Source organism: Pipistrellus kuhlii, unplaced genomic scaffold (assembly GCF_014108245.1).
Source record: "Pipistrellus kuhlii isolate mPipKuh1 unplaced genomic scaffold, mPipKuh1.p scaffold_m20_p_8, whole genome shotgun sequence".
Classification (NCBI taxonomy): domain Eukaryota; kingdom Metazoa; phylum Chordata; class Mammalia; order Chiroptera; family Vespertilionidae; genus Pipistrellus; species Pipistrellus kuhlii.
This window is the reverse complement of record NW_023425584.1, coordinates 1,539,073-1,561,936: the sequence shown is the minus strand read 5'-3', so window position 1 is coordinate 1,561,936 and position 22,864 is coordinate 1,539,073. Positions and strand designations below refer to the sequence as shown.

Below are 22,864 nucleotides of genomic sequence, written 5' to 3'. Positions count from 1 at the left end.
GGGTAAGTACACACACTGAGGAAAACCACAGCCCTAAGACACGCATTAAATAAAACTGAACATTAATGACCTTGGACTCAGAAGACGAGGGTGGAGAAAAGGAGTAAACCCTGGGAGTGTAACGGACAAGAAACAAGGAGCAGCAGAGGTTCGGGGCCCTTCTGTTCGCCTGACCTGTGCTTCCAGGGACTCGGACTCAGACACTTAGTAGATTTGTGGGCTGAGATCGGTGTGGTTCAGTGGATAGAGCCTCGGCTTGGGGACTGAAAGGTCCCGGGTTTGATTCCGGTCAAGGGCATGTATCAATACCTTGGTTGCGAGCACATCCCCAGTAGGGGGTGTGCAAGAGGCAGCTGATCGATGACTCTGTCTCATCGATGTTTCTATCTCTCTCCCTTCCTCTCTGTACAAAATCAATGAAATATATATTTTTAAAAAATGGGCTTGTGGAGGGAAGACAGGCATGCAGATCCCTGAAATAACCATCATCCCGCAGCCTCCGAGCTCTGAGCCTGCGTAGACGGTCCACGCAGTGAGGGAGGGCCGGGGAGAAGGGGGCCTTTCCTGTCAGTCCCTCCTGCCTCGAGGGAGCCTGGCCACCGGAGCCGAATCCAGGAACCTGGCTGCGCGAAGCTCAGGGTCAAGGGACAGAAGCAAACCCACCGTCGGGAAAGAGGGGTGACGTTCGCGGGAGAGCTGGCCCCCCACTGACCCAGCAAGGCTGTCGCTGGTCCCTGCGGATGGTGAACTCGGATGTGGCCGAGCTGCGGGGGGGACAGAGATGCAGGGAGACCCGCCCGCAGCACCCTCCTGAGCCAGACAGGAACCCCGATTCTCTGCAGACGACGGCAGGTGCAGCCACCCCCGGCCCGCGTGGAGCACCCTCCCCGGCGTGGAGTCTGCCACGCGTGTCCGCTCTACCGCCTGGCGCGGAGGGAGCCGCCAACCCGAGCTGCAACCGGGGCCTCAAAACCCACCAGGTCCCGGGTGCTGGCCACCGAGGCCAGCCCGGGTCCGGCACTGGGAGACCTCGCAACACTGCGGAGCTGCCCCTGGTCTTGGGGAGGGGGGACTACAACTCCCAGGAGCCTCCGCGGCGAGTCGGCTTCCGGTAAGCCGGGAGGCACTTCCTGCCACAGTGGCGGCTGGAGCGAAGGCAGGCGTGGTGGTGGGTGTGGCGCCGTGGCCAGCGGGAGAGGAGCACCGCGGTGGCCCTGGTGACCCGCGGGCTGGCCGTGAGCGCAGCCTTTCCGAAGCGGCTGGCGGGCGGCCGGCTTCCCACCGGATACGCTCTGCCCCCGGCGCTGCCCGGCTGATGGCTGCCCAGCCCTGTGGGTCCGGCCTGGCTGCAGGCCTCGGCCCAGGGAGTCCGTTAGGTGAGGGGGCGTGATTGACGCCTGCCCTTCGGTCCCCGTGCCAGTCCCCAAAGAGGGGTCGTTCTCCCCGTTCCCCAGGTGAAGACGCAGAGGCACCCTTTCTCGGTATTTTCACTCCGAAGGAAGGAACCCTTGCAGTAATTCTCAGGTCTCAGGGAACCCCTGCCTACATAGTGTGCTCAGGACAGAATAAGGCAGTTTTTTGGGTTTTTTTTAAAATATATTTTATTGATTTTTTTACAGAGAGGAAAGGAGTTAGAAACATTGATGAGAGAGAAACATCGATCAACTGCCTCTTGCACACCCCCTACTGGGTATGTGCCCTCAAGCAAGGTACATACATGCCCTTGACCAGAATTGAACCTGGGACCTGGAGTCTGCAGGCTGACGCTCTATCCACTGAACCAAACTGGTTAGGGCTACAGATATATTTTTTAATTGATTTCAGAGAGGAAGGGGGAGAAAGAGAGCGATAGAAACATCAGTGATGAGACAGAGTCATGGATTGGCTGCCTCCTGCACGCCCCACACTGGGGATGGAGCGCCCAACCCCGTCATGTGCTCTGACCAGGAATCAAACTGTGACTTCCTGGTTCATAAGTTAACACTCAACCACTGAGCCGTGCTGGCCGGTAAGCCATGAGCTGGAGTTTCCATCAGAATTGTAAGCTCAGGTCAATGCTGGGAAAATCATTACTATATCACATTAATGGGACTCAGGAGAAAAATTGCAGGATCATTTTCACAGAAGCAGTGAGACATATGAAATGAACTCCCATTCATGATTTTTAAAAATACTATATAAAATAGAAGTTAATGGATGCTTTCTTAACAGGATAAAAATATGTATACTTCATCCCCAAAATCAGGATTGATCTTAATGAGAAAACACTGTAGCTTTACCACTAAAGTAAGGCCACATTGTCCATCACCCTTTAGCACTGTGTTGGAGTTATTCCACTTCAATAAAACAAAACAAAAAAGCAAATTAGAGCAAAGAAAGAGATAGAACTATATAATTTCAGCTGACATTTCTATTTAATATGCAAAAGAATCAATGGGAAAACTACCACAAAATAATAGAATTTTGTAAAAAGAAGCAGGTCATAAAATCAACATGTAAAAATCTATGTAAGCAAAAGCCATTTAAAAGATCTAATGGAAGAAAAATGAGGTAATGGAAGAGATGACCCCATTTATGATAAAAAATTACTTAAGCATAATCTTAAAATACCTAAAATTCGTATGAAGAGAAAAAGAACAAAAAGGGAGATGAACAAATGAAAAGACAGGCCACATTCTTGGGTAAAAAGACAATTCATAAAGATGTGCACCCTCCGTAGGGTAAGTTATAAACTTAAAATGATCTCAATAAAAGCATCGAGCATTTTCTTCTCCTGGAATTAGAAACAAGCTGATTATAATGTAGAAAAGATCAAATAAGAATAGCTAGAAATGCTTGAAACACAGCCAGATTCCAATATATTAGAACACATCCATCATCAGAATGGCCCATTCATATGCCAAAACCGGTTTGGCTCAGTGGATAGTGTTGGCCTGGGGACTCAAGGGTCCCAGGTTCGATTCCAGTCAAGGGCATGTACCTTCGTTGCGGGCACATCCCCTGTGTGTGGGGGTGCAAAAGGTAACTGATTGATGATTCTCTCTCATAGATGTTTCTGGCTCTCTATTCCTCCCCCTTCCTCTCTGTAAAAAATCAATAAAATATATATTTTTAAAAAGTAAAAAATAAAATGGCCCATTCATAGGTGGAAGAAAATCCAGGAACCAAACTGATTTCAGATGCAAAACAAGTAAGTACCCAGAACAGATAGCATCGCAGGCTAGTGAGAGGGCTCTTTACTGTGTGACACAGTTTCTGGGAAGGAGATAGTGACTTAATTATAGGTTTTCAGGGACACCTGGCCAATTCCATGGGAACAGATAAAATGAAATCTATTCCTCAGACCGCACACCCAGTCATTACAAAAGAATCAGATTTAGGTGTAAAGTAAAAAATGAAACCATACGAGTACTAGAAAGAGAACTCAGGGGAACTCCTCCATAACTGGGGATGGGGAAAATTTTCCTGTTACTTGAAATCCATACATGAGAGTGGGCAACATTAGTCCATTTGGCGGAATAACGATGGAAACATTTACATCGCATAAAAGCCCCGGACCAGAATAAAAAGACCAGCGACTTACTGCGGGGGGGTATGTGTGATGGATGTCACAGACACAATGTAGAGAATGCTCCTAAAGTTAGAGACAAACCCAGAGAAGCATGAGCACCTGATTGTTTCTTTTATAAAAAAATATATATATTTTGCCGAAACCGGTTTGGCTCAGTGGTAGAGCATCGGTCTGTGGACTGAAAGGTCCCAGGTTCAATTCCGGTCAAGGGCATGTACCTTGGTTGCGGGCACATCCCCAGTAGGGGGTGTTCAAGAGGCAGCTGGTCGTTTCTCTCTCATCGACGTTTCTAGCTCTCTATCTCTTTCTCTTCCTCTGTAAAAGATCAATAAAATATATATTTTATATTGATCTTTTACAGAGAGGAATAGAGAGTTAGAAACATCAATGGAAGAGAAACATGGATCAGCTGCCTCCGCACAACCCCTACTGCCTCTGCATGTGCCCACAATCAAGGAACATGCCCATGACCCTAATGGAACCCGGGACCCTTAAGTCTGCAGGCCAGCGCTCTATCCACTGAGCCAAACTGGCCAGGGCCTGACCTGTTTCTTGATTGCCTCCTCCCCCAACAGAGCACAGAGACCCAGCGAGACGCCATTGCCTGAAGCCACTGCCATGTGGCTGCCTCCGGCTCCTCCCCACAGAGCTCGCTGCTCCTGGCCCCGCTCACCCCAGGTGCTCTGTCCCCGTGCAGGGAGGCCCTGAGAGTCACCAACCCCAAGTGGCACCCAGCGGTGAGCCGGTGCTCAGAGCCCCGCTTCCCTAACTCCTCCTCGCTCTGCCTTCCCGCCACCAGGCCCTGTCCGGGATGGAGGGGGGCAGCGAAGCCAGACAAGACAAGGGAGTGGGAGGGGGATGCGACCGGGAGAAGGAGCGTGAGCTGACTCGGTGCAGAAGACGAAAGGAAACCAAGGACGCTTCAAAGATGGAGGGACACTGTTTAACACACCGGTGGCCTCGGGAACAGCCTTCCAAATCTGAGAGAAGGAACATGCATGGGGCCCTCCCTTATGTCTCTTGTTGCACAAATATGGATTAAGCTTCCGCTCCTTTCGAGGGCCTTGCAAGGAGGCCCCCAGGTGCTGGGGTCTCCAGCCATAGCTGAGGGTCTGGCCCTATTAACGCTGTTAATAACCCTCCCTCCCTCTGGGGCAGGCACTGTCCACAGTGACAGGCTCTGCAAGACCAGTTTCTGGGAAGGAGAGAGGGACTTAATTATAGGTTATCAGGAATGTACACTGAGCCAAAACCGGTGTGGCTCAGTGGATAGAGCATGGCCTGCGGACTGAAAGGTCCCGGGTTCGATTCCGATCAAGGGCATGTACCTTGGTTGCGGGCACATCCCCAGTAGGGGGCGTGCAAGACGCAGCTGATTGATGTCTCTCTCTCATCTGTTTCTAACTCTCTATCCCTCTCTCTTTCTCTCTGTAAAAAAAAATCAATAAATATATTAAAATCAATAAAAATATATTTAATAATTTTTAAAAGAGAGCAAAGGCCTAACGAGGGCCTCTGGTAACCAGGCTTCACACGTCTCAGGGAGAAATGGCACCCCGCCCAGCAGTCACATTAGTCACATTAGAGGAGGCTGGGGGGAGGAGGGAGCGGCCGCACGTCTGTCTGAGTTGGCCTTATCTTTGTCATCTTCTTGCTGGTTTGGGCTTGTCCCTGGAGTTCAAGTCTCAGCCTGCTTTGTTCCTGATGAATGTGCTGGAACTGCACAGCTGTCATTCTGTACGTGCTGCTTGGTGCGCTGACACGAAGCAGGATTCCTCTCTTTCTGTCCTAAAGCTTGCTTGGTTAAAAAAAAATAATAATAATAAAGCTTGCTTGGTTAAAAAAATAAAAAAATAAAGCTTGCTTGGTTAAAAAAAATAAAAAAATAAAGCTTGCTTGGTTAAAAAAAATAAAAAAATAAAGCTTGCTTGGTTAAAAAAAAATAACCAAGATTGCCTTCGCAGTTTCCATCTGAACGTGGTCAGTCATATGGTACTTCATTCTCAAACGTGGAGTTTTTCAACCTGCTTTTATTATTAACTTTCAAACTGCATTGCTTTAAGGTTGGATTGAGGATTTTAATTAGCCTAGTTCCGCTCCACTAACAAGTTATGTATAATTCCATTATTCTACAGTTGTTACCCTCGAGATGACAACGGACATCATGGGATCATTGTCACTGCGTCCGTTCCCGGGGCACTGTGGGGACGTCAGAACCCTCCTTCCCCAATGGGAGGCAGGAGAAGCGATGCTCTGAGAATTCCAAGCGGAGCCCTCAGCCGGGCCGCTTCTGCTGCAGAATTCTCTCGCAGAATGTTTGCTCTTGGGATGCTCCTAGGGAATGCAGCTTCTTTTTCTTTATATTTTTTAAGAATCACAGCCCACCTGGAGGGCTGTGGGGAGAAGAGCACGGCTCTCTGGTCCTCAGCTGCAGCTGAGCTGAGCCTTCAGCCAGCACCGCCTGTGAGCACTTAGCCCCGCGGCTGGGAGGACGCAGTCCCAGGTGATGTGAGGAGCAGAGCCGCCCAGCGGAGCCCGGTCCGTCCACAGCGTTATTGGGGAGAGTAAGATGCTTTGGTGCTTTAAGTCACAATTTCAAAGCTTACTAGTTCCAATACACGGTTTTCCGTGAAAATGGTCACTGGATTTTCATCTTACAAGCGACATTATAAACCCTGATAATCTATATGTACAATATAATAGGTTGATATGTAAAGTGTCCCCTCCGGAGTTAAACCCAGAGACGGGGAGTTCGCTCGCCCGCTATGACGTGTGCTGACCACCAGGGGGCGGTGCAGGGTGAAGGAAGGCCCTGCCGGCAGCCAGAAGGCCCTGAAAGGCCGGAGGGGCCCTGATGGCCGGCCAGGCCTGGGGACCCCACCCGTGCACGCGTTTCATGCACCGGACCTCTGGCTTTTAATAAATGTTTATGTTGAGAGACTTAGTTCTCCACTGTCAACCGAAACAGGTAAAACTAATTGCAAATAAATACAGAGCTGCAGAAGTATTTGAAAATGTGTTCAGCAAATTATTTCCGTAAACAAGTCGCAACAATTAAGCAGATCATATTTAATTTTAGTCCACATATAGCCTCATACCTCAACGTCTCACCAATCACACATTCCCTGTATGCACATCACCAAAGGCGATTGTAAATTTGACCGAGTGGCAGCCATTCACACCCCCCTAATTCTTGAATTTCAAATCCAGGACTGGAGACCGTTTTTTTTGTGTGTGTTTGTTTGTTTTTAATATATTTTATTTTATTATTTTTTATTTTTTTAATAAGTTTTTATTGTTCATATTATTACAAATGTTCCTTTTGTCCCCCCACCATTGCTCTCCTCCACCAGGTTCCCACCTCACCCTCTGCCCTTTCCCCACCCCCCATTGTCCTCATCAGGTGCACAGTTTATGTTCAGTCTCTTCCCATGCCCCCCTCTCCCCTTTTCCCCAAGAATCGTCAGTTCACTCCCCTTCCATACCTCTGATTCTATTATATTCACCAGTTAATATTGTTCATCAGATTTTTTTTTAATTTTCCTTGGTTTTTAGATTCACTCTGCGCGCCGCGTGTCTCTGTACCTTGGGCTTTTCCAGCTCCTCCGAGCCTCCTTCTGGTTTTCTCCTTGCTTCTCGCTGTAGAATTTCCCGTCAGTCAACCTTCCTGTAGATCTGGGCAATGTCCGTTTTATATTTTAGTTGTATTTTATTGAAATTGTTGTGTGTGGCTGCGGCTAGGTGTTCACCTGGGCGCAGCCATCTTGGATCTCTCTGTTTTTAATATATTTTATTGATTTTTTTACAGAGAGGAAGGGAGAGAGACAGAGAGCCAGAAACATCAATGAGAGAGAAACATGGACCAGCTGCCTCCTGCACACCCCCTACCAGGGATGTGCCCGCAACCAATGCACACGCCCCCGACCGGAATTGAACCCGGGACCCTTCAGTCCGCAGACCAATGAGCCAAACCGGTTTCGGCTGGAGACCGTTTTTAATGATCTCGGCCGCAGAAGTCCTGCTTGACTAGCAATAGCGATCCGAAGGCTGTGGGGCGGTGGGAGTCCCCTTGCCTGGCTGCCGTGACCAGCGGTGAGAGCGCTGGCCTCGCACGGAAGGCTGCTCAGGCGAGGATTAACAAAAACATAAACGAACAAATAAAAGGGTTAGAGCAATCCTTACCCAAAGCCAACATGGAAGAATTCACCCAGAGCAGGAAAACATCAGACATCAGCAAGGTGCAAGGCGGGAAAGTAATCCGGAAACCAGAGGAAGGGCTGGCGGGAAAGCATTGCCTGGTGACGGAGGCCGCTTGGTTTCATGGTGCGTTGGTAGACGTTCGACTGCGGGCTCTTTGCGGGCTCTCTGGGGTGGAGAGCTCGGGGTGCAGCATCTGCTGATTCCTATGGCGCAGGTGCTCCCCCCAAGGCCTGCTTCAAGCTCCCAGTGCGACCTCACTGAGCATGGAGTGGAGAACTGCACGGGGGCTCCAGCTGAGCCGACACCCCGCTGGCCAGCTGACATCCCGTCAGCCGACCCCTGCCCTTGCCCTGAGCCAACTCCCCACTGGCCAGCCACACACACACACACACACACACACACACACACACCCGGGTAAGGAGGCGCCAGGTTTGTGAGGGCCACCTAGGTCTCTGGGGCGGAGAAGCTAATGGGGGTTGGGAAGTGAGAGCAATGAGGAGGGTTATGTTTTTAGGAAGATGTACGGCAAAGGGAGGGTGGCATTTGGAACTAGAGCTAGAGTGGGATCCAGAACTGAAGGGTGTGTGTGTGTGTGTGTGTGTGTGTGTGTGTGTGTAAAGAGGGGAAATAGTTCCAAGTATGAATATGCTGAGGGAAGGACCTAACTGAGTGGGACTTTTTTTTTTTTAAATTATTTTTAACAAAATATATTTTATTGATTTTTAACAGAGAGAAAGGGAGAGAGATAGAGAGCTAGAAATGTCGATGAGAGAAACATCGGCCAGCTGCCTCTTGCACATCCCCTACCAAGGATGTGCCAGCAACCAATGTACATGCCCTTGACCGGAATTGAACCCAGGACCTTTCAGTCCGCAGACCGACGCTCTACCACTGAGCCAAACCAGCTTCGGCTGAGTGGGACATTTTTAATATTCAGGAGAGACAGAGGGTCAGTGATGCAAGAGGGACCCTGTAGAAAAGAGAAGAAACGGAAACCAGAGGGGAGGGCAGAGGAGTCAACCTCCACTAGGAAAAGAGCACTTTTAGAAACCAGTTTGGCTCAGAGGACAGAGCGTCGGCCTGTGAAATGAAGGGTCCCAGGTTCGATTCTGGTCAAGGCATTACCTTGGTTGCGGGCACATTCCCAGTAGGAGGTGTGCAGGAGGCAGCTGATCCATATTTCTAACTCTCTATTCCTCTCCCTTCTTCTCTGAAGAAAGTCAACCTTTTTATATTTATTTATTTATTATTTATTTATTTTTATCAATCTTTATTGTTCATATTATTACAAAGGTTCCTCATTTCTTCCCCCTCCATCAGGTTCAACCTTTTTATATTTAAATAAATACATTAAAAAAAAAGAATTACTCTAAAAAAAATATTACTAATGGGTAGTAAGTGGATTAGGGAAATATTGTGATAAAACTGCTCAAATGTCTGACATTTGGGAAAAGCTCTGCTGCTTTGTGGCTCAGTGAGAGGGCGGGCACGGCTCTTCTGTGGCCTCCTGACATGATGGAGCAGGATCAGCAGTGCCCTGCACAGGTGAGCCTTTTAAAACCTTTTCCTCTGCGTTTTTACTGTAGCTTTTCTACGTTCAGGTAGATAAACACTTGCCATCCTAGCTGATAAAGACGGAATATGCTAATTGACCATCACTCCTTTACAAAGATGGCTGCACCCACAGCTGAGGCCAAGTTCCTATTATATAAGGAGCCTCAATGAGAATCAGCAGGGACTCTGGGTCCTGTGGTGAGCCCCAGACTCTGACAAGAGGGAGGTTTTCCTATACATTTTAGTAATTTTCTTTCATCTCTCACACTTCTATTATAGAGAAAGGGCAAATAGCAATATTAAATTATTTCCTCTAATTAATCCCCTTTTATTTATTTATTTTTATTTTTTTAATATATATTTTTTTGATTTTTTACAGAGAGGAAGGGTGAGATACAGAAAGCTAGAAACATCGATGAGAGAGAAACATCCACCAGCTGCCTCCTGCACACCCCCTACTGGGGATGTGCCCCCAACCAATGTACATGCCCTTGACCAGAATTGAACCTGGGACTTTTCAGTCCGCAGGCTGATGCTCTATCCACTGAGCCAAACCGGTTTTGACAACTAATCCCCTTTTAATGTGCACAAATTTTGTGCACCGGGCCACTAGTTGTGGAATAATTGCCTACAGTCTTCAGAACGGAGCATGCTGTATAGGCTTGTAGTGTAGGAGCAGTAGGCACTATACCGCACAGCCTAACGTGAAGTGGGCTGAACCATCCAGGTGTGGCCAGTGTACTATGTGATGTTGGCACAATAATTGCCTAAAGAGGCATTTCTCAGATGATTCCCCGTTTCAGTGATGCACGACTGCAATTGCCTATTGAAATCCCAACTGTTGGTTTGTGTTGGGAGCCAGCAGAGTTGAGGCAAGCAACTCAGTCTTTTTATTTTTTTTTATTTTTTTATTTTTACAATATTCATTGCAAACTGATTTTTTAATTAAACTCAAAATATCATGGCGTGTGGGGATGGTTGCCGTTTTGGACACGTAGTAGTTAACTGGTTAAACCCTCTGCAACCCTACCTACCAGAGAGGCAGGCCTAGGACCTGCTGTTGACCAGCCTTGCTTCTTGCTGTCACACTGAGGCAGGTCAGAGCAGACCTAAAGCCGCCACGTGACACTGTAGCAACTCAGTCTTAAGGAAATAGAATTAAGTTCCTTCTAGCAGAGGTTGTGTGGTGCCCTGAGGGCTTGGCCAGAAGATAAGATTAACCTGGGGCTTAGCATCTCCTGTCTTCCTGCCTCTTCCCCTTCCTGATCCTCCCCCCTAGATAGCCCAGCCTTGGAATGTTGCACCTTGGAATGTCACACCGCCTCTGGCAATTAGTCAATCCTGTGTTGCCAGATACCAAAGACCCCCCCCTGCATAAGCGGCCCTGCCCCCCTTTGTCTCTGCTGTATAAATACAGCCATTTCAGAGAATAAAACTGAGGCTTGATCAGAACCTTGTCTTGCCTTCATTCTTTCGCGTTCCTTGTTTGTTTCATTCTCTTAGGTGGTTCCTGCGTGCCCCCGTTGTTGTCCCGAGGGCCGGGACAGGTTTGTCGGCGATTGGATATGTCCGAAATGAGTTCACTTCTCCCCCCTCTGACCCAAACCTCTTCCTCTTCATTTCCCCCCATATTTTGTGAACGGAACCACCATTTACCCCCTTGCACAAGCCAAAAAACTGGTGGCTATCCTTGACTCCTTCCTTCCTCACCCACATCCAATCCATCTGGGAAGCTCTCTGTTCGACCTTTAAACAATATCCTAATCTGGTTTTCTCTCACCGCCTCCTCCCTGACCATACTAGTCTGAATCACCCTCACTTCCTAATAGACTCCTGCCATTGATTCCTAAGTGGCTTCCCCACTACTGACTTGACCTCTTCGTCTGTTCTCTAAACCAGTGTTTCCCAAACTTCTGACATATGTGTACCCCTTCTATAATTTTCGTAACGCTGAGTACCCCTCGTACTCATGACAACGTAGAATTAGGCGCAGCTAAGCACGGTGCAGTGCATATCCCCATCAAACTCCGGCAACGCGTACCCCCACCAAACTCTTCTGTACTCCTAGGGGTACGCGTACCACACTTTGGGAAACGCTGCTGAGTAACCAGAGTGATCTTTGCAAAATGTAAGCAGAATAGCTATGCCCCTGCTTCCAATCCTCTTACAGGCGTCTTCAAACTACGGCCCGCGGGCCACATGCGGCCCGCAGAGGAGTCTGATCCGGCCCGCCAGGTTTTTTGGGCAGTGAGCGCAGCCGAGGTGTTACAGTAGGAATTAGTAGTTTATATAGTCCGGCCCTCCAGCTCTCTGAGGGACCGTGATCTGGCCCCACTTTAAAAAGTTTGAGGACCCCTGCGTCTAGTAGCTTCCGTCCCACTTAGAATGAAATCTAAGGTTTGGGCCCCTGCCACCTCGCCAAGCCCATGCCTTGTCACCACGCATCTCTGCCTGCGCTGCAGCCTTGCTGTGTCCTCAGCCACCAGGCGCGTTCCCATTCCGGAGCCTCTGCCTTTTCCATACCGTCTGCTTGAGCTGTCTTCCCTCCGGAGGTCACCTTGGCTGACCCCTAACTTCTTTCAGTTTTCTGCTCCATGCCCCCCACCCCCCAACCCCAGAAGACACTTTCCCTGACCACCCTGCTATCCCCATCACTCTCCATTCCTTTCTGCACTTTTTGTTTTTCCTGAACACTTCTTGTCTGGGCCAATGTTTTAGTTAGCTCACAAGTTGATTCACAAGTTAGTTACAGACGTGCCCGCTAAAACATAAGCTTCATTAGAACAGGCACCTCCATGGATACTTTTGTCTCCCCAGTGCCTGGCACAGGGCCTGGCGCACAGGGAGCCCTCCGCGTGGAATGAATGACTGACACGTGCGGAATGAATGAATGACACGTGTGGAATGAATGAATGAATGAGTTGCAAAGGAGGCAAGTGGACATAGGTGCGCAGCAGGAAGACTTCCAGGGCCACCTGCCCCCGCCCTTTCCAACCCCAGGGCGCCAGCAACGCCTCCCGGGGTTGGGGGAGTCTCGGTTCGTTCCGTCCTCCCGCCTCGAGGGGGAGTCAAGGCTCGGTGGGCGGAGAGCGGGCGGAGCGGCGGGCGGGCGGCCTCTCTATGGTCCCTCCCCAGCCCCTCGCCCCGCCCCGCCCGGCCTCTATGGTTCTTCCTGTCGGCGTCGGGAGGGGGCGCTGTGCGCAGGCGCGCGCTGACGCCGCGGCGGGGCCGGAAGGAGCGCGGCGGTGCCTCCGCGGCCGCGACGGAGCTGCCGGCTGCGGCTTCGGTGACTGGGCGCCGGCGCCGGGGCTCCCAGCCGCCTCGCGGGCCCGGGGAGCGGAGTGGCGGGTGAGTGGCGGCCGCGGGCGCTGCTCCTGCGCGGGCTCCTGGGGGAGTGCGTGTCCGCGCGGCGCCTCCCCGGCGCGGGGGCGGCGGGGACCTCGGCGGCGGGGGCGCGGGCAGCCGGGCGGCCGTGAGGCGGGAGCCACAAAGGCGCACGCGGCCGGGCCCCCGCCGTCACTTCGGGAAGTTTGGCGGCGGCCCGTCGGCCCGCGGCGGAGGGCGAAGGCGCCGAAAGTCCGACTTCCTGGGCGACCTCGCGGGGGGCGGCGTCCGTGGAGCCGAGCGCGGCCTGGGGCGGGGGCGAGCCCCGTGAGGGAACTTCGGGGCCGCCGCCGCGCACCCCGCGCTGGAGGGATGTGTCCCCCCGCAGCCGGGGCGGACCCCGGGCGCCCGCCGCCGAGGGGCGCCCCCTACGGACGCGCCTGCAGCGCGGGGCGCGGGGCGCGGGGCCGGAGCGGGGCGCCCGCCGGACGTGGCCGCCGTCCCGGGCAACCGGCGCCCAACTTCGGCCCCTTCAGCCTCGTGTCCGCCGCGCCGAGCGCCTGCGGGGCCGCCGGGCTTCCAGGGCCGCGGGGAAAGCTCGGCCCGCGGGGCCGGGAGCGCGGGGGCCTGGCCCGGCCCGGCCCAGGCGCGGGGCCAGCGGGGAGGGCGGGCCAGCCTCCGCCTGGAGCACCCTGTCCGCGGAGGACCCGCCGGCCGGCCTCGCCCTGTTTGTGCTGCGATCCGTGCAGAGATGGCCATGTCCTCGGGGAGGGCCGGGGGCGGGCAGTGCTGGGTGTGAGGAAGCGCTGGAGAGCCGGGCCGGACCGGGCCCGCCTGTACAACCTACACGGAGGCTTCAGCCCGATGGAGAAATCGGGTAAAGGAAGTTGATGTGAGTCGGGGAGAATGAAAGTTTATGAAGTAGGATATGTGAGAGCATCTGTGTTTGCTGATAGCCGCTATTAAAAAACAAAAAACAAAAACCCAAAGCCGAAACCGGTTTGGGTCAGTGGATAGAGCGTCGGCCTGCGGACTGAAGGGTCCCGGGTTCGATTCCAGTCAAGGGCATGTACCTTGGTTGCGGCACATCCCCAGTAGGGGGTGTGCAAGAGGCAGCTGATTGATGACTCTCTCATGGATGTTTCTAACTCTCTGTCTCCCTTCCTCTCCGTACAAAATCAATAAAATATATATATCTAAAAAAAAACCCCACAAACATTTTTATTGATTTTGAGGGAGAGAGAGATATGTGTGAGAGAAACGTTGATATTCTGCCGCCTGCACCAGTGATCCAGCCCGAAGCGGGCCTGTGTCCTGACAGGGAATTGAACTGGCAACCCCCCAACTGAGCCACACCGCCCAGAGCAGCTAATGTTTTCCCCTTAATCCTCACCGGAGGATGTGTTCATTAAAATGGAGAAAAAGGAGGGAGACAGAGGGAGAAGCATCTGTGTGAAAGAGGAACATGGATTGGTTGGCACCGGTTCTTGCCAGACCCAGGATCAAAACCGGAGGCTAAAATGTGCCCTGATGGAAACAAACCCTTTGGTGTATGTCACAAGCTCCAACCAACCCAGCCACCCATCAGGCCGCTGGCTGCTATTTTATAGTGCTTACTATATTCTGTTAAGACTTCAGAGACGTCATAAGTAATTTCACACCTAACCATGTTATTTTTTTAAAAATATACTTTTATTGATTTCAGAGAGAAAGGGAGATGGAGAGAGAGAGAATCGTTGATCGGCTGCCTCCTGTGTTCCCTGCCCCAGGATGGAGCCCGAATTCCCGGCTTGTGGTCGACACTCGGCCACTGAGCACAGCAGCCAGGCCCTGACGGCGTTTCTGTGTTGTTAATCCAATCCTCACTGGGGAATGCTTTTCCCATTGACTTTTTACAGAGTGGAAGAGGGAGGGAAAGAGAAATATCAGTGTGAAAGTAACACATTGATTGGTTTCCTCCTGCATGTAGCCAATTGGGGCCCAGGCCCGGGCCTGCAATCTTGGTATGGCCCTTTGGTCCCCTGGCTGACTCTCTTGTCAACTGAGCCAAACTGCCTAGGGCCCTAACCATGTTACCTTATCCCCCTTGCTAGTCATAATAGGACAAACCATGAAGCTATGTGCCAGATATTGTTCTAAGTGGTTTCCATATAGTAACTCTTACTCCTCAATGACGTGGGTTTTGTTATTCTTATTTTTAAAAGAAAGAAAATGAAGGTGCTGAAAAACAACTTACCTAATCACAAAGCTTACAAGTGTCTGACTAGAATTTGAACTCAGTTTAATTCCAGAGTTCATGCTCCTAATTATCCTGCTATACCCGTGAATATTTACTCAAAAGGCTCTTATGGAGTATTTAATTTGTGTCTGTCAGTGTGCTATGTCCTGGGACTATGGGAACAAATAAGATGTAAGGTCCCACTTCTTAGAACTTGTTTTAGCAGAGGAAGTGGATATTAAATAATTGTAGATTATTAGTGAGCCAAGTCCTTTGAAGAAGTGAGACGTGTGTATGAATACTGGGGATAGTCTGGAAAGCTTTTCTCTGAGGAAGTGACATTTAAGATGAAGAAGTGAAGGATGAGAGAGTTCATCTGATCAACAAGAAGCAGTGAAGAGTGATCCAGCCAGAGAAAAGAGGTGGAAGTGAAGGAGGAGCATGGCACGCTCAAGAAACAGCCATTCTCACTGCGGGATGGTGAATGGGGAGAAGAGGTGAGGCCAGCGGTGTCAGCAGGTGTCACAGGAGGCAGCATTTTGCAGGCCTTGGCAAGGATTTTGATTCTACTGTGATGAGTTTGTGGTTTAAAAACAAACTCTCAGTGCTATAGTAAAACATGCAAGAGTAGAATCTGTAGGCAGGGGGAAAAAGACTGGGTGTCAAGAGGATTCAATTATAAAAAGGTCATTGAAAACATTGTTTTTTTTTTACCCTTTGTAGATGAAAAAGTGCTTACTTAACTATTCTAGTTTCTGAACCAATATTCAGTTGACAGTTAAGGGGAAATTTTATTTTTTTATTTTTTTAAATATATTTTATTGATTTTTTACAGAGGAAGGGAGGGAGAGAGAGAGCTAAAAACAGATGAAAGAGAAATATCCACCAGCTACCTCCTGCACACCCCCCATGGGGATGTGCCCGCAACCAAGGTACATGCCCTTGACCAGAATCGAACCTGGGACCTTTCAGTCTGCAGGCTGATGCTCTATCCACTGAGCCAAACTGGTCTCATCAAAAAAAATTTTAAGGGCAATTTTAATGTTATATATCTAGTCTACCCATTGAAGATATTTTTAAAATAAATCTTAATTGTTCAGATTATTACAATTGTTCCCCCCCCCATAGCTCCCCTCCATCTGGTTCCCATCCCACCCTCAGCCCTTAACCCCTCCCCACTGACTTCATCCATAGGTGTACGATTTTTGTCCAGTCTCTTCCCGCACCTCCCACACCCCTGATTCTATTATATTCACCAGTTTATTCTGTTCATCAGACTTTTTTTTAAAACAGCATATGATTATATTTAATACACAAGTTTGATCCAACCAAAAAGTAAAACACCAGAGTAAAATAGTAACAAAAACATGGTATCAGATTTTTTATTCACTTAATTTTTAGATTCACTTGTTGATATATATTTATTGTTCATAATTTTTATCTTACCTTTTTCTTCTTCCTCTTCTTAAAGAGTACCTTTCAGCATTTGTATAATACTGGTTTGCCGGTGATGAACTTGAGCTTTCCCTTATCTGTGAAGCTCTTTATCAGAGCTTCAATTCTGAATGATAGCTTTGCTGGGGGTAGAGTAATCTTGGTTGTAGGTTCTTGCTATTCATCACTTTGAATATTTCTTGCCACTCCAGTCTGGCCTGCATAGTTTCTTTTGAGAAAGCTGACAGTCCTATGGGCACTCCCTTGCTGTAACTGTTTTTTCTCTTGCTGCTTTTAATATTCTCTCTTTGTCTTTTGCTCTTGGCATTTTAATAATGATGTGTTTTGGTGTGGTCTTTTTTGGATTACTTTGGTTTGGGGTTCTGTGCACTTCCTGAACTTGTAAGTCTGTTTCTTTCACCAGGTGGGGGAAGTTTTCTGTCATTATTTCTTCAAATAGGTTTTCAGTATCTTGCACTATCTTCTGGCACCCCCATAATTCAGATGTTGGTACGCTTGAAGTTGTTCCAGAGGCTCCTTACACTATCTTCATATTTTTGGATTCTTATTTCTTTTTGCTTTTCTGGTTGGGTGTTTTTTTGCTTCGTTGTATTTCAAATCTTTGGCTTGATTCTTGTGATCTTCCATTCTGTTTTTAGGAATCTGTATAATATTTTTTATTTCAGACAATGTATTCTTTATTTCTAGTTGATCTCTTTTCATATCCTCACAGGTCTCATTTCTTTTATTGGCCTTTTCTAGGAAATGCTTGAAAAACCTTATATAGGTTTTTTTTTGTTTTTTAAAAAAATATATTTTATTGATTTTTTACAGAGAGGAAGAGAGAGGGACAGAGAGTTAGAAACATCGATGAATCACTGATCAGCTGCCTCTTGCACACCCCCTACTGGGGATGTGCCCGCAACCAAGGTACATGCCCTTGACCGGAATCGAATCCAGGACCCTTCAGTCCGCAGGCCGATGCTCTATCCACTGGGCCAAACTGGTTTCGGCACATTTTTTGTTTTAATTAATAAAGCATCATGGCTTAGATTTGAAATCGCATTTACAGATAAGAAGCATTTCAAAGCCCAAACAGGTAACAGTGAAGCTACTACTGCTAGAAGGAGTGCATGCCCCTCTAAGCTTAAAGAGCAGAGAGTTACCAGCAGAGCACACATACACATAACTTATAGACTAGAAACCAGAAGCAGAGGAAGAACACAAGTTTGGGTACAGTCCATGCAACCACCACCTGATTTCTTCACCTTCATGCTGCAGAACCAACTGAAAGTTGTGTTACTTTTAGATAAGCTAGAGGTAGGCTTCCTGATAATATTAAATGAAACTTTCTCCCATTGTTAACAATTAGGCTAAGGGCATTAGTATAGAAGGATATCCACGAGTAAATATAGTGTATTAGAATAGCAAAGAAAAAGCTACATAGATCATTTTGTTTGTTCAGATATCAGAAACTTTTACATCATTACAGTGCAGGAATTCCATTTCCCAAAGGCTTAGGTCCAAAAACTTCCTGTTGGCATTTGCACCAAACAAGGCTCCTCGTACTTCTGGCATCATCTGCTGAGCTATGAGATCCAGTCGGCTTTCTAGGGTATTGGAAATATTTATTTTACGATCCCCATTATAGATCTCAACTCCACCAGCTATTTCCTCAGGTAAGTAGACCTCCTGATCAATTTGGTCATCAACATCTTTATTGGTGGCGATTTTGTACATAGGAATTGCTTTTTGTACTGCAGCCTTTACCAGAGGGAAATCCTGTTTCTGGCAACAAACAATCATCCGGGGCTCCAATAACTGGTACAAACCCTGGAGGACCAGTCCATCCAGCAGCACTTGGTATCTAGTTGTATCTTTTTCCACCTTGCCGAGTCTCTGTTTTGCTTCATTTAGTAGGTCTGTAATAAGATCATCTCTCGCTCTGAGAACTTTTGAGTCTTGCTTGATTCATCATATTGGACATCTGAACTTTTTTCTGCTGCTCTATCTGCTTTTCTTTCTTCTCATAGTATTTCATAATCTTCAGTCTTTGGGTTTGTACAAGACGACCTTTCTCAATGTTGAACTCTTCTGCTTTTGCATCTATTTCCTCTGCTTTTTCATTGGCTTCTTGTTCAATAAAAGCCATCATATGCTTAATCTGGTTTGGCTCAGTAGACTGAGCATCAGCCTGCAGACTGAAGGGTCCCAGGTTCAACTCTGGTCAAGGGCACATGCCCAGGTTTCAGGCTCAATCCCCAGTTGGGGGCAGCCAATCAATAATTCTTTCTCATCACTGATGTTTCTCTCTCTCTCTCCCTCTCCTTTCCTCTCTGCTTTTGCACGTCAGCATCACTGAGGGCCATAGTGAAAGCGATGCCAGGCCGGTGGGCAGCTAGCTCGAGCTTAGGCCTGAAGGAGCTAGCTGGTGAAGAAGAGGGAAAAGAAAAGCTCCCTTATATAGGTTTTGAACTCTATATCCAATCATTTGCTTTCCTCCATTTCTGACCTTTTGTCTCTGCATTTTGGCTGCTTCCCTGAGTTGATACAGTGGCTTTATGTGCTAGGTGTTCTATCGGGTCTAGTCACCCAAGGCCACCCCAGGTGCAGATAACCAGGGCCGGCTAAGGCTTGTGCTGCCAGCACGGGCAGCAGCAGAGGTGTGATGGGGTGTCGCCTTCCTCTGATCACCAGGTCACCTCCCACCCCTGAAAGCTCCCGGACTGTGAGGGGCAGGCCCAGTGGCTCAGCCTACCCAGTTATCTGAGGTGGACACTTTTTTTTTTTTTTTTTTAAAGCATGGGGAGTAGGGAAGAGATGGAAGTAGTAAGCAGCACACAATCAAAGCCCACTTTTAAGCACACCACATTATGAATACTAAAAGGATGCGGGAGGGGCGGGGGAGACGGAAGGCAATTCAGCATTTTCAGAAAGGGCATTTGGCAACATTCGACGCATAAGGAGGCTGTGCTTGGGACCATCACTCTCTCCAGCTTCTCAAAGTGTTTCCTGGCGTTGCGAATGTTGATCAGAGTAGCTGCGGACGGGATCGGCGGATCCGACATCACCACCATCACGTACGTGTTAGACGCGAAGATGTTGATGAAAGCAGTGAAGTTGGAATTTCTAACTTCCATGCTCTGGAAAGAAGCGGCCAGCTTACTGCAGCTCAGCTTGAACTGCTTGATGATGTTGCTGATCTTCTCGTCGTGCTGCTCCTTGCACTAGTAGTGGGAGATGACCAGGAACGTGGCTCTCTCGAACAGCAGAACTTCATTGGCCTCAATGATCTGGGCAAAATTCCTTAGGTTCATCTCCAGCTGCTGGACATTGGGGATCAGCTGGTAGACAGTACTGGACCAGGCCTTGTAGGGCGTTTCATCCCAGATGGATGTTCGAAAACAGGCGCACTCCAGCGGGCGGGACAGACGCCTCAGGTCTTCCTCTCGCTCTTTAAAAATCAGGTCACGCTGGTCCTCCTGCACCAGATCCATCTTGTGCACCAGGCAGAAGATTTTGGCGTCCGGAGTGTTCTGAAGGATGGCCTCCAGGCACGACTGGTAGTAATGCATGTCCTTTTCCAGCTCGCGGCTCTCCACATCAAACACGTAGATGAGCAACTCGACGTTGCGGAAGATGTTGTCCCGCTGGCTGGTGAAGTAATTCTCCATGAAGGTGTCCTGGCCGCCGCAGTCCCAGTTCAGCACCAGGTTGCCCAGGAATCCGACTTGGGAGTGCTGCACATCAATGGTGGCGCCCAGGCGCTGGGTGTCGCGAGCGATGTAATTCGCAAAGATGATCGACCTCATGCTGGTCTTCCCGACCCGCTCTTCCCCATCAACAGCACCTTTTTCTTCATGGCCGAATTGGGCATCACCCGCTGGGCCGGCCGCGGACTGGGCCGCGGACTGGGCCTCGCTGCAGCGCGGAGGGAGGGAGGGCCGGACGTTCGGAGGGCTCGGCAGGCAGGCTGGGCCGTGCGGCGGAGCAGGCAGGGAGGCCGAGAGCGGGCCGGGGTTGGCAAGGCCCGGTTGGCAAGGCCCGGCGGGGTGAGCGCTGCCGCGGGGGGAGGAGCAAACGCTGCAGCAGCTCCGCCAACCGCTCGCCTTCCGGTGAGGAAAGCCCCTGCGTCTCGGCTGCCACCCACTTCCGGCGGCGTTCTCGCGAGAACTCTGCGGTGGACACTCGGTGCACCTCTGTGGGCTGTGTGCACAGTCTTGTAGTTAAGCCTTGATAACAGTTGTTGGTATCACTGGGAGGAGTTGATCTCCAGGCCAATTAGCTGTGAGGTTCAGCTGTGTCTATGATGGGAGATCTTCCATGCTGGAGACACCCTTATGAGATAAGACTTGCTTTAGTGGGACTTTGCTGCTCACTGAGTCTGCCCCCCGAGTGTGTCCCTTATGGATCTGAGGAGTTGTAATCTGGATGGTCCCACGCTGACCCCTGGGTACACTGGCTCTTGGATCTCCAAGGAGGTTGCTAATATAGCCTCTGCCTGAGGCCACCCAGCAGGAGCTACAGAGATCTACAGATTCTTCTTTGTTTGGGTTTTGGAGGGGGCCAGATGAGGCCCCAGCTGTGAAGCAGTGCAAGCTGCTGTGGGGCCTTGGGCCTTCTTTTGGATGTTCTTGGTCTCACTGACTCAGCTGCAGTTTGTTAGGTAAGTTTAGAATTCAAAGGACCAGGGCATTCATATGCAAAAGCCCCTGCATTCAGCTTGGATGGGGCGGAGTCTCAGGGCTGAGCAAACAGCAATGGCTTCCCATCAGCCTTGTCCTAAGAGGTCCCTGGATCTCAGTGTCCCATGGTAATTGTTGCAAGCACCTCTGAGGGAAAGCCGCTCTCGAGTTTCACCCGATGCCAGACAGTCCAGTTTCTCCCGTGTGAGTGGGTCCCCGGAGTCTCGTCCAGAACTGGAGTTCAGAGCAGTTGGGAGCTTTTGTCTCCCTCCCAATTGAGAAAGCCAGCCCTCTCCGCAAGAGTGCTTCCCTACCTCTGCCTTCCGCAGCTCCTCTGAGTCTCAGTGTGCTTTTCTCTTTCCTTCTAGTTGTAGAATTTCCACTCAGCCAGCCTACCTGTGGTTCTGGATGATGTTCGTTTTGTCTTTTAGTTGTAGTTTTGAAATTGTTGTGTGAGGCAGCAGTTTAGGTATTTATCTATGCCGCCATCTTGGTTTCTCCTCCCCAATGAAGATTTTTAATTTAATTTTTTTATTAAAACTTCTATTGTAGAAAGATACTGATTACAGGATTTTTAGAGCTTTTTAAAACTCTGCTTAAACTCGATACTAATTGTTTGCATAATTATATATGTAATTATAGATAGTATTCTACCTTAGATCTTTCATTTTTGTCTGTGTGTTAAAAATACCATGCATTGAATTTTCTTATTCTGAATTCATCACCTGCCTTTTTCTTTCTTTTTTAAAAAAAATATATATTGATTTTTTACAGAGAGGAAGAGAGGGGTAGAGAGTTAGAAACATTGATGAGAGAGAATCATCGATCAGCTGCCTCTTGCACACCCCCCTCTGGGGATGTGCCCGCAACCAAGGTACATGCCCTTGACCAGAATCGAACCTGGGACCCTTCAGTCCGCAGGCCGATGTTCTATCCAATGAACCAAATCGCTTAGGGCTAGGTTGATTTTCTTAAAGCACAACTCTCCATTGCTTAGATACTAAAATTTGAGCTTTAGTTAGTTATTGACGCCTAGCAAACCACCCCCAAACTTAGTGACTCAGTACAACGATTTGTTAACAGTTTCGTCTGCCAGGAGATTGGGAGTGCTCACCTGGGCCATGCTTTTTTCTCATCCACTTGCTGTTAAGGTGGCTGGGGCTGGAGGACCCACTCCCAAATGGCTTCTTCGCTCTCTCGCCTTGTCAGCGACTGCGGGAAGACTGGGTTCCCTGGGCTTTCCCTCTCCATGTCGTGTCAGGGCTTCCCACAAAGTGACTCTGGGCTTCAAGAGCCCAAGATGGAAGCTGCTGCGTCCTCTACAGGCTAAGCCTGGAGCTGGCACAACGTTCAAGTTAGCTTAATACTGCTATCTCCGCTAAGCATTTCCTGACTGCCTGCCCTTCCCAATTGGAATAGTCTTTTTATTTTGCTAATGGCTTTGTACTTTTTAGTGTAGCTAGTTATATGCATATTAGAGGCCCAGTGCACGGACTTCATGTACTGGTAGGGAGTGCGGGGATCGGTCCACTGCGGGTGCAGCCGCTCATCCTGGTCAGCGGAGCAGCCCTCTCATTGTGGGAGCGCACTGACCACCAGGGGGCAGCTCCTGTGTTGAGCATCTGCCTGTGGTGGTCAGTGTGTGTCATACCACTGGTCAACCGGGTGTCCTACTGTTCAGTCGCTGGGTTTTTATTATATAGGATAGGTTACGATTTTCTCATGGAAAAGATTCTCAAGTTCTTTGAGGCAGGATCCATGTTGTATTTTTTGATATTTATTCACCATGATGTACAACACATTATTTACATCATGTGGCAGGCCCACAATAAATATTTGTTTAAATGAATTCTTTTACCATATTTTAATTTTAAGTGT

At 49.2% G+C, this 22,864-nt stretch overlaps 2 protein-coding genes and 1 pseudogene across 6 annotated transcripts in view; 1 reads left to right on the top strand and 2 right to left on the bottom strand.

The window, feature by feature from the left end:
• The first annotated feature begins 12,521 nt into the window (after positions 1 to 12,521).
• The window catches only part of RNF216 (ring finger protein 216), a 96,349-nt gene continuing 86,006 nt past the window's right edge, over positions 12,522 to 22,864 (top strand). For 2 of the 5 annotated variants that reach the window (XM_045576778.1, XM_045576776.1), the window contains exon 1: positions 12,530 to 12,673. The gene's annotated coding sequence lies outside the window, so the exon portion shown is untranslated. Of the gene's footprint in view, positions 12,674 to 22,864 lie in introns of all 5 variants that reach the window. The other 3 variants (XM_036423448.2, XM_045576777.1, XM_045576779.1) reach the window with 3 other exon arrangements.
• LOC118710782 (V-type proton ATPase subunit E 1-like) lies at positions 17,700 to 18,763 on the bottom strand. Its single transcript, XM_036423462.2, is given in 3 exon segments — positions 17,700 to 18,257; positions 18,259 to 18,468; positions 18,641 to 18,763. Coding segments are annotated over 3 exon segments (735 nt in total). The 5' UTR covers positions 18,671 to 18,763; the 3' UTR covers positions 17,700 to 17,762.
• Positions 19,102 to 20,337, bottom strand: LOC118710781 (annotated as a pseudogene).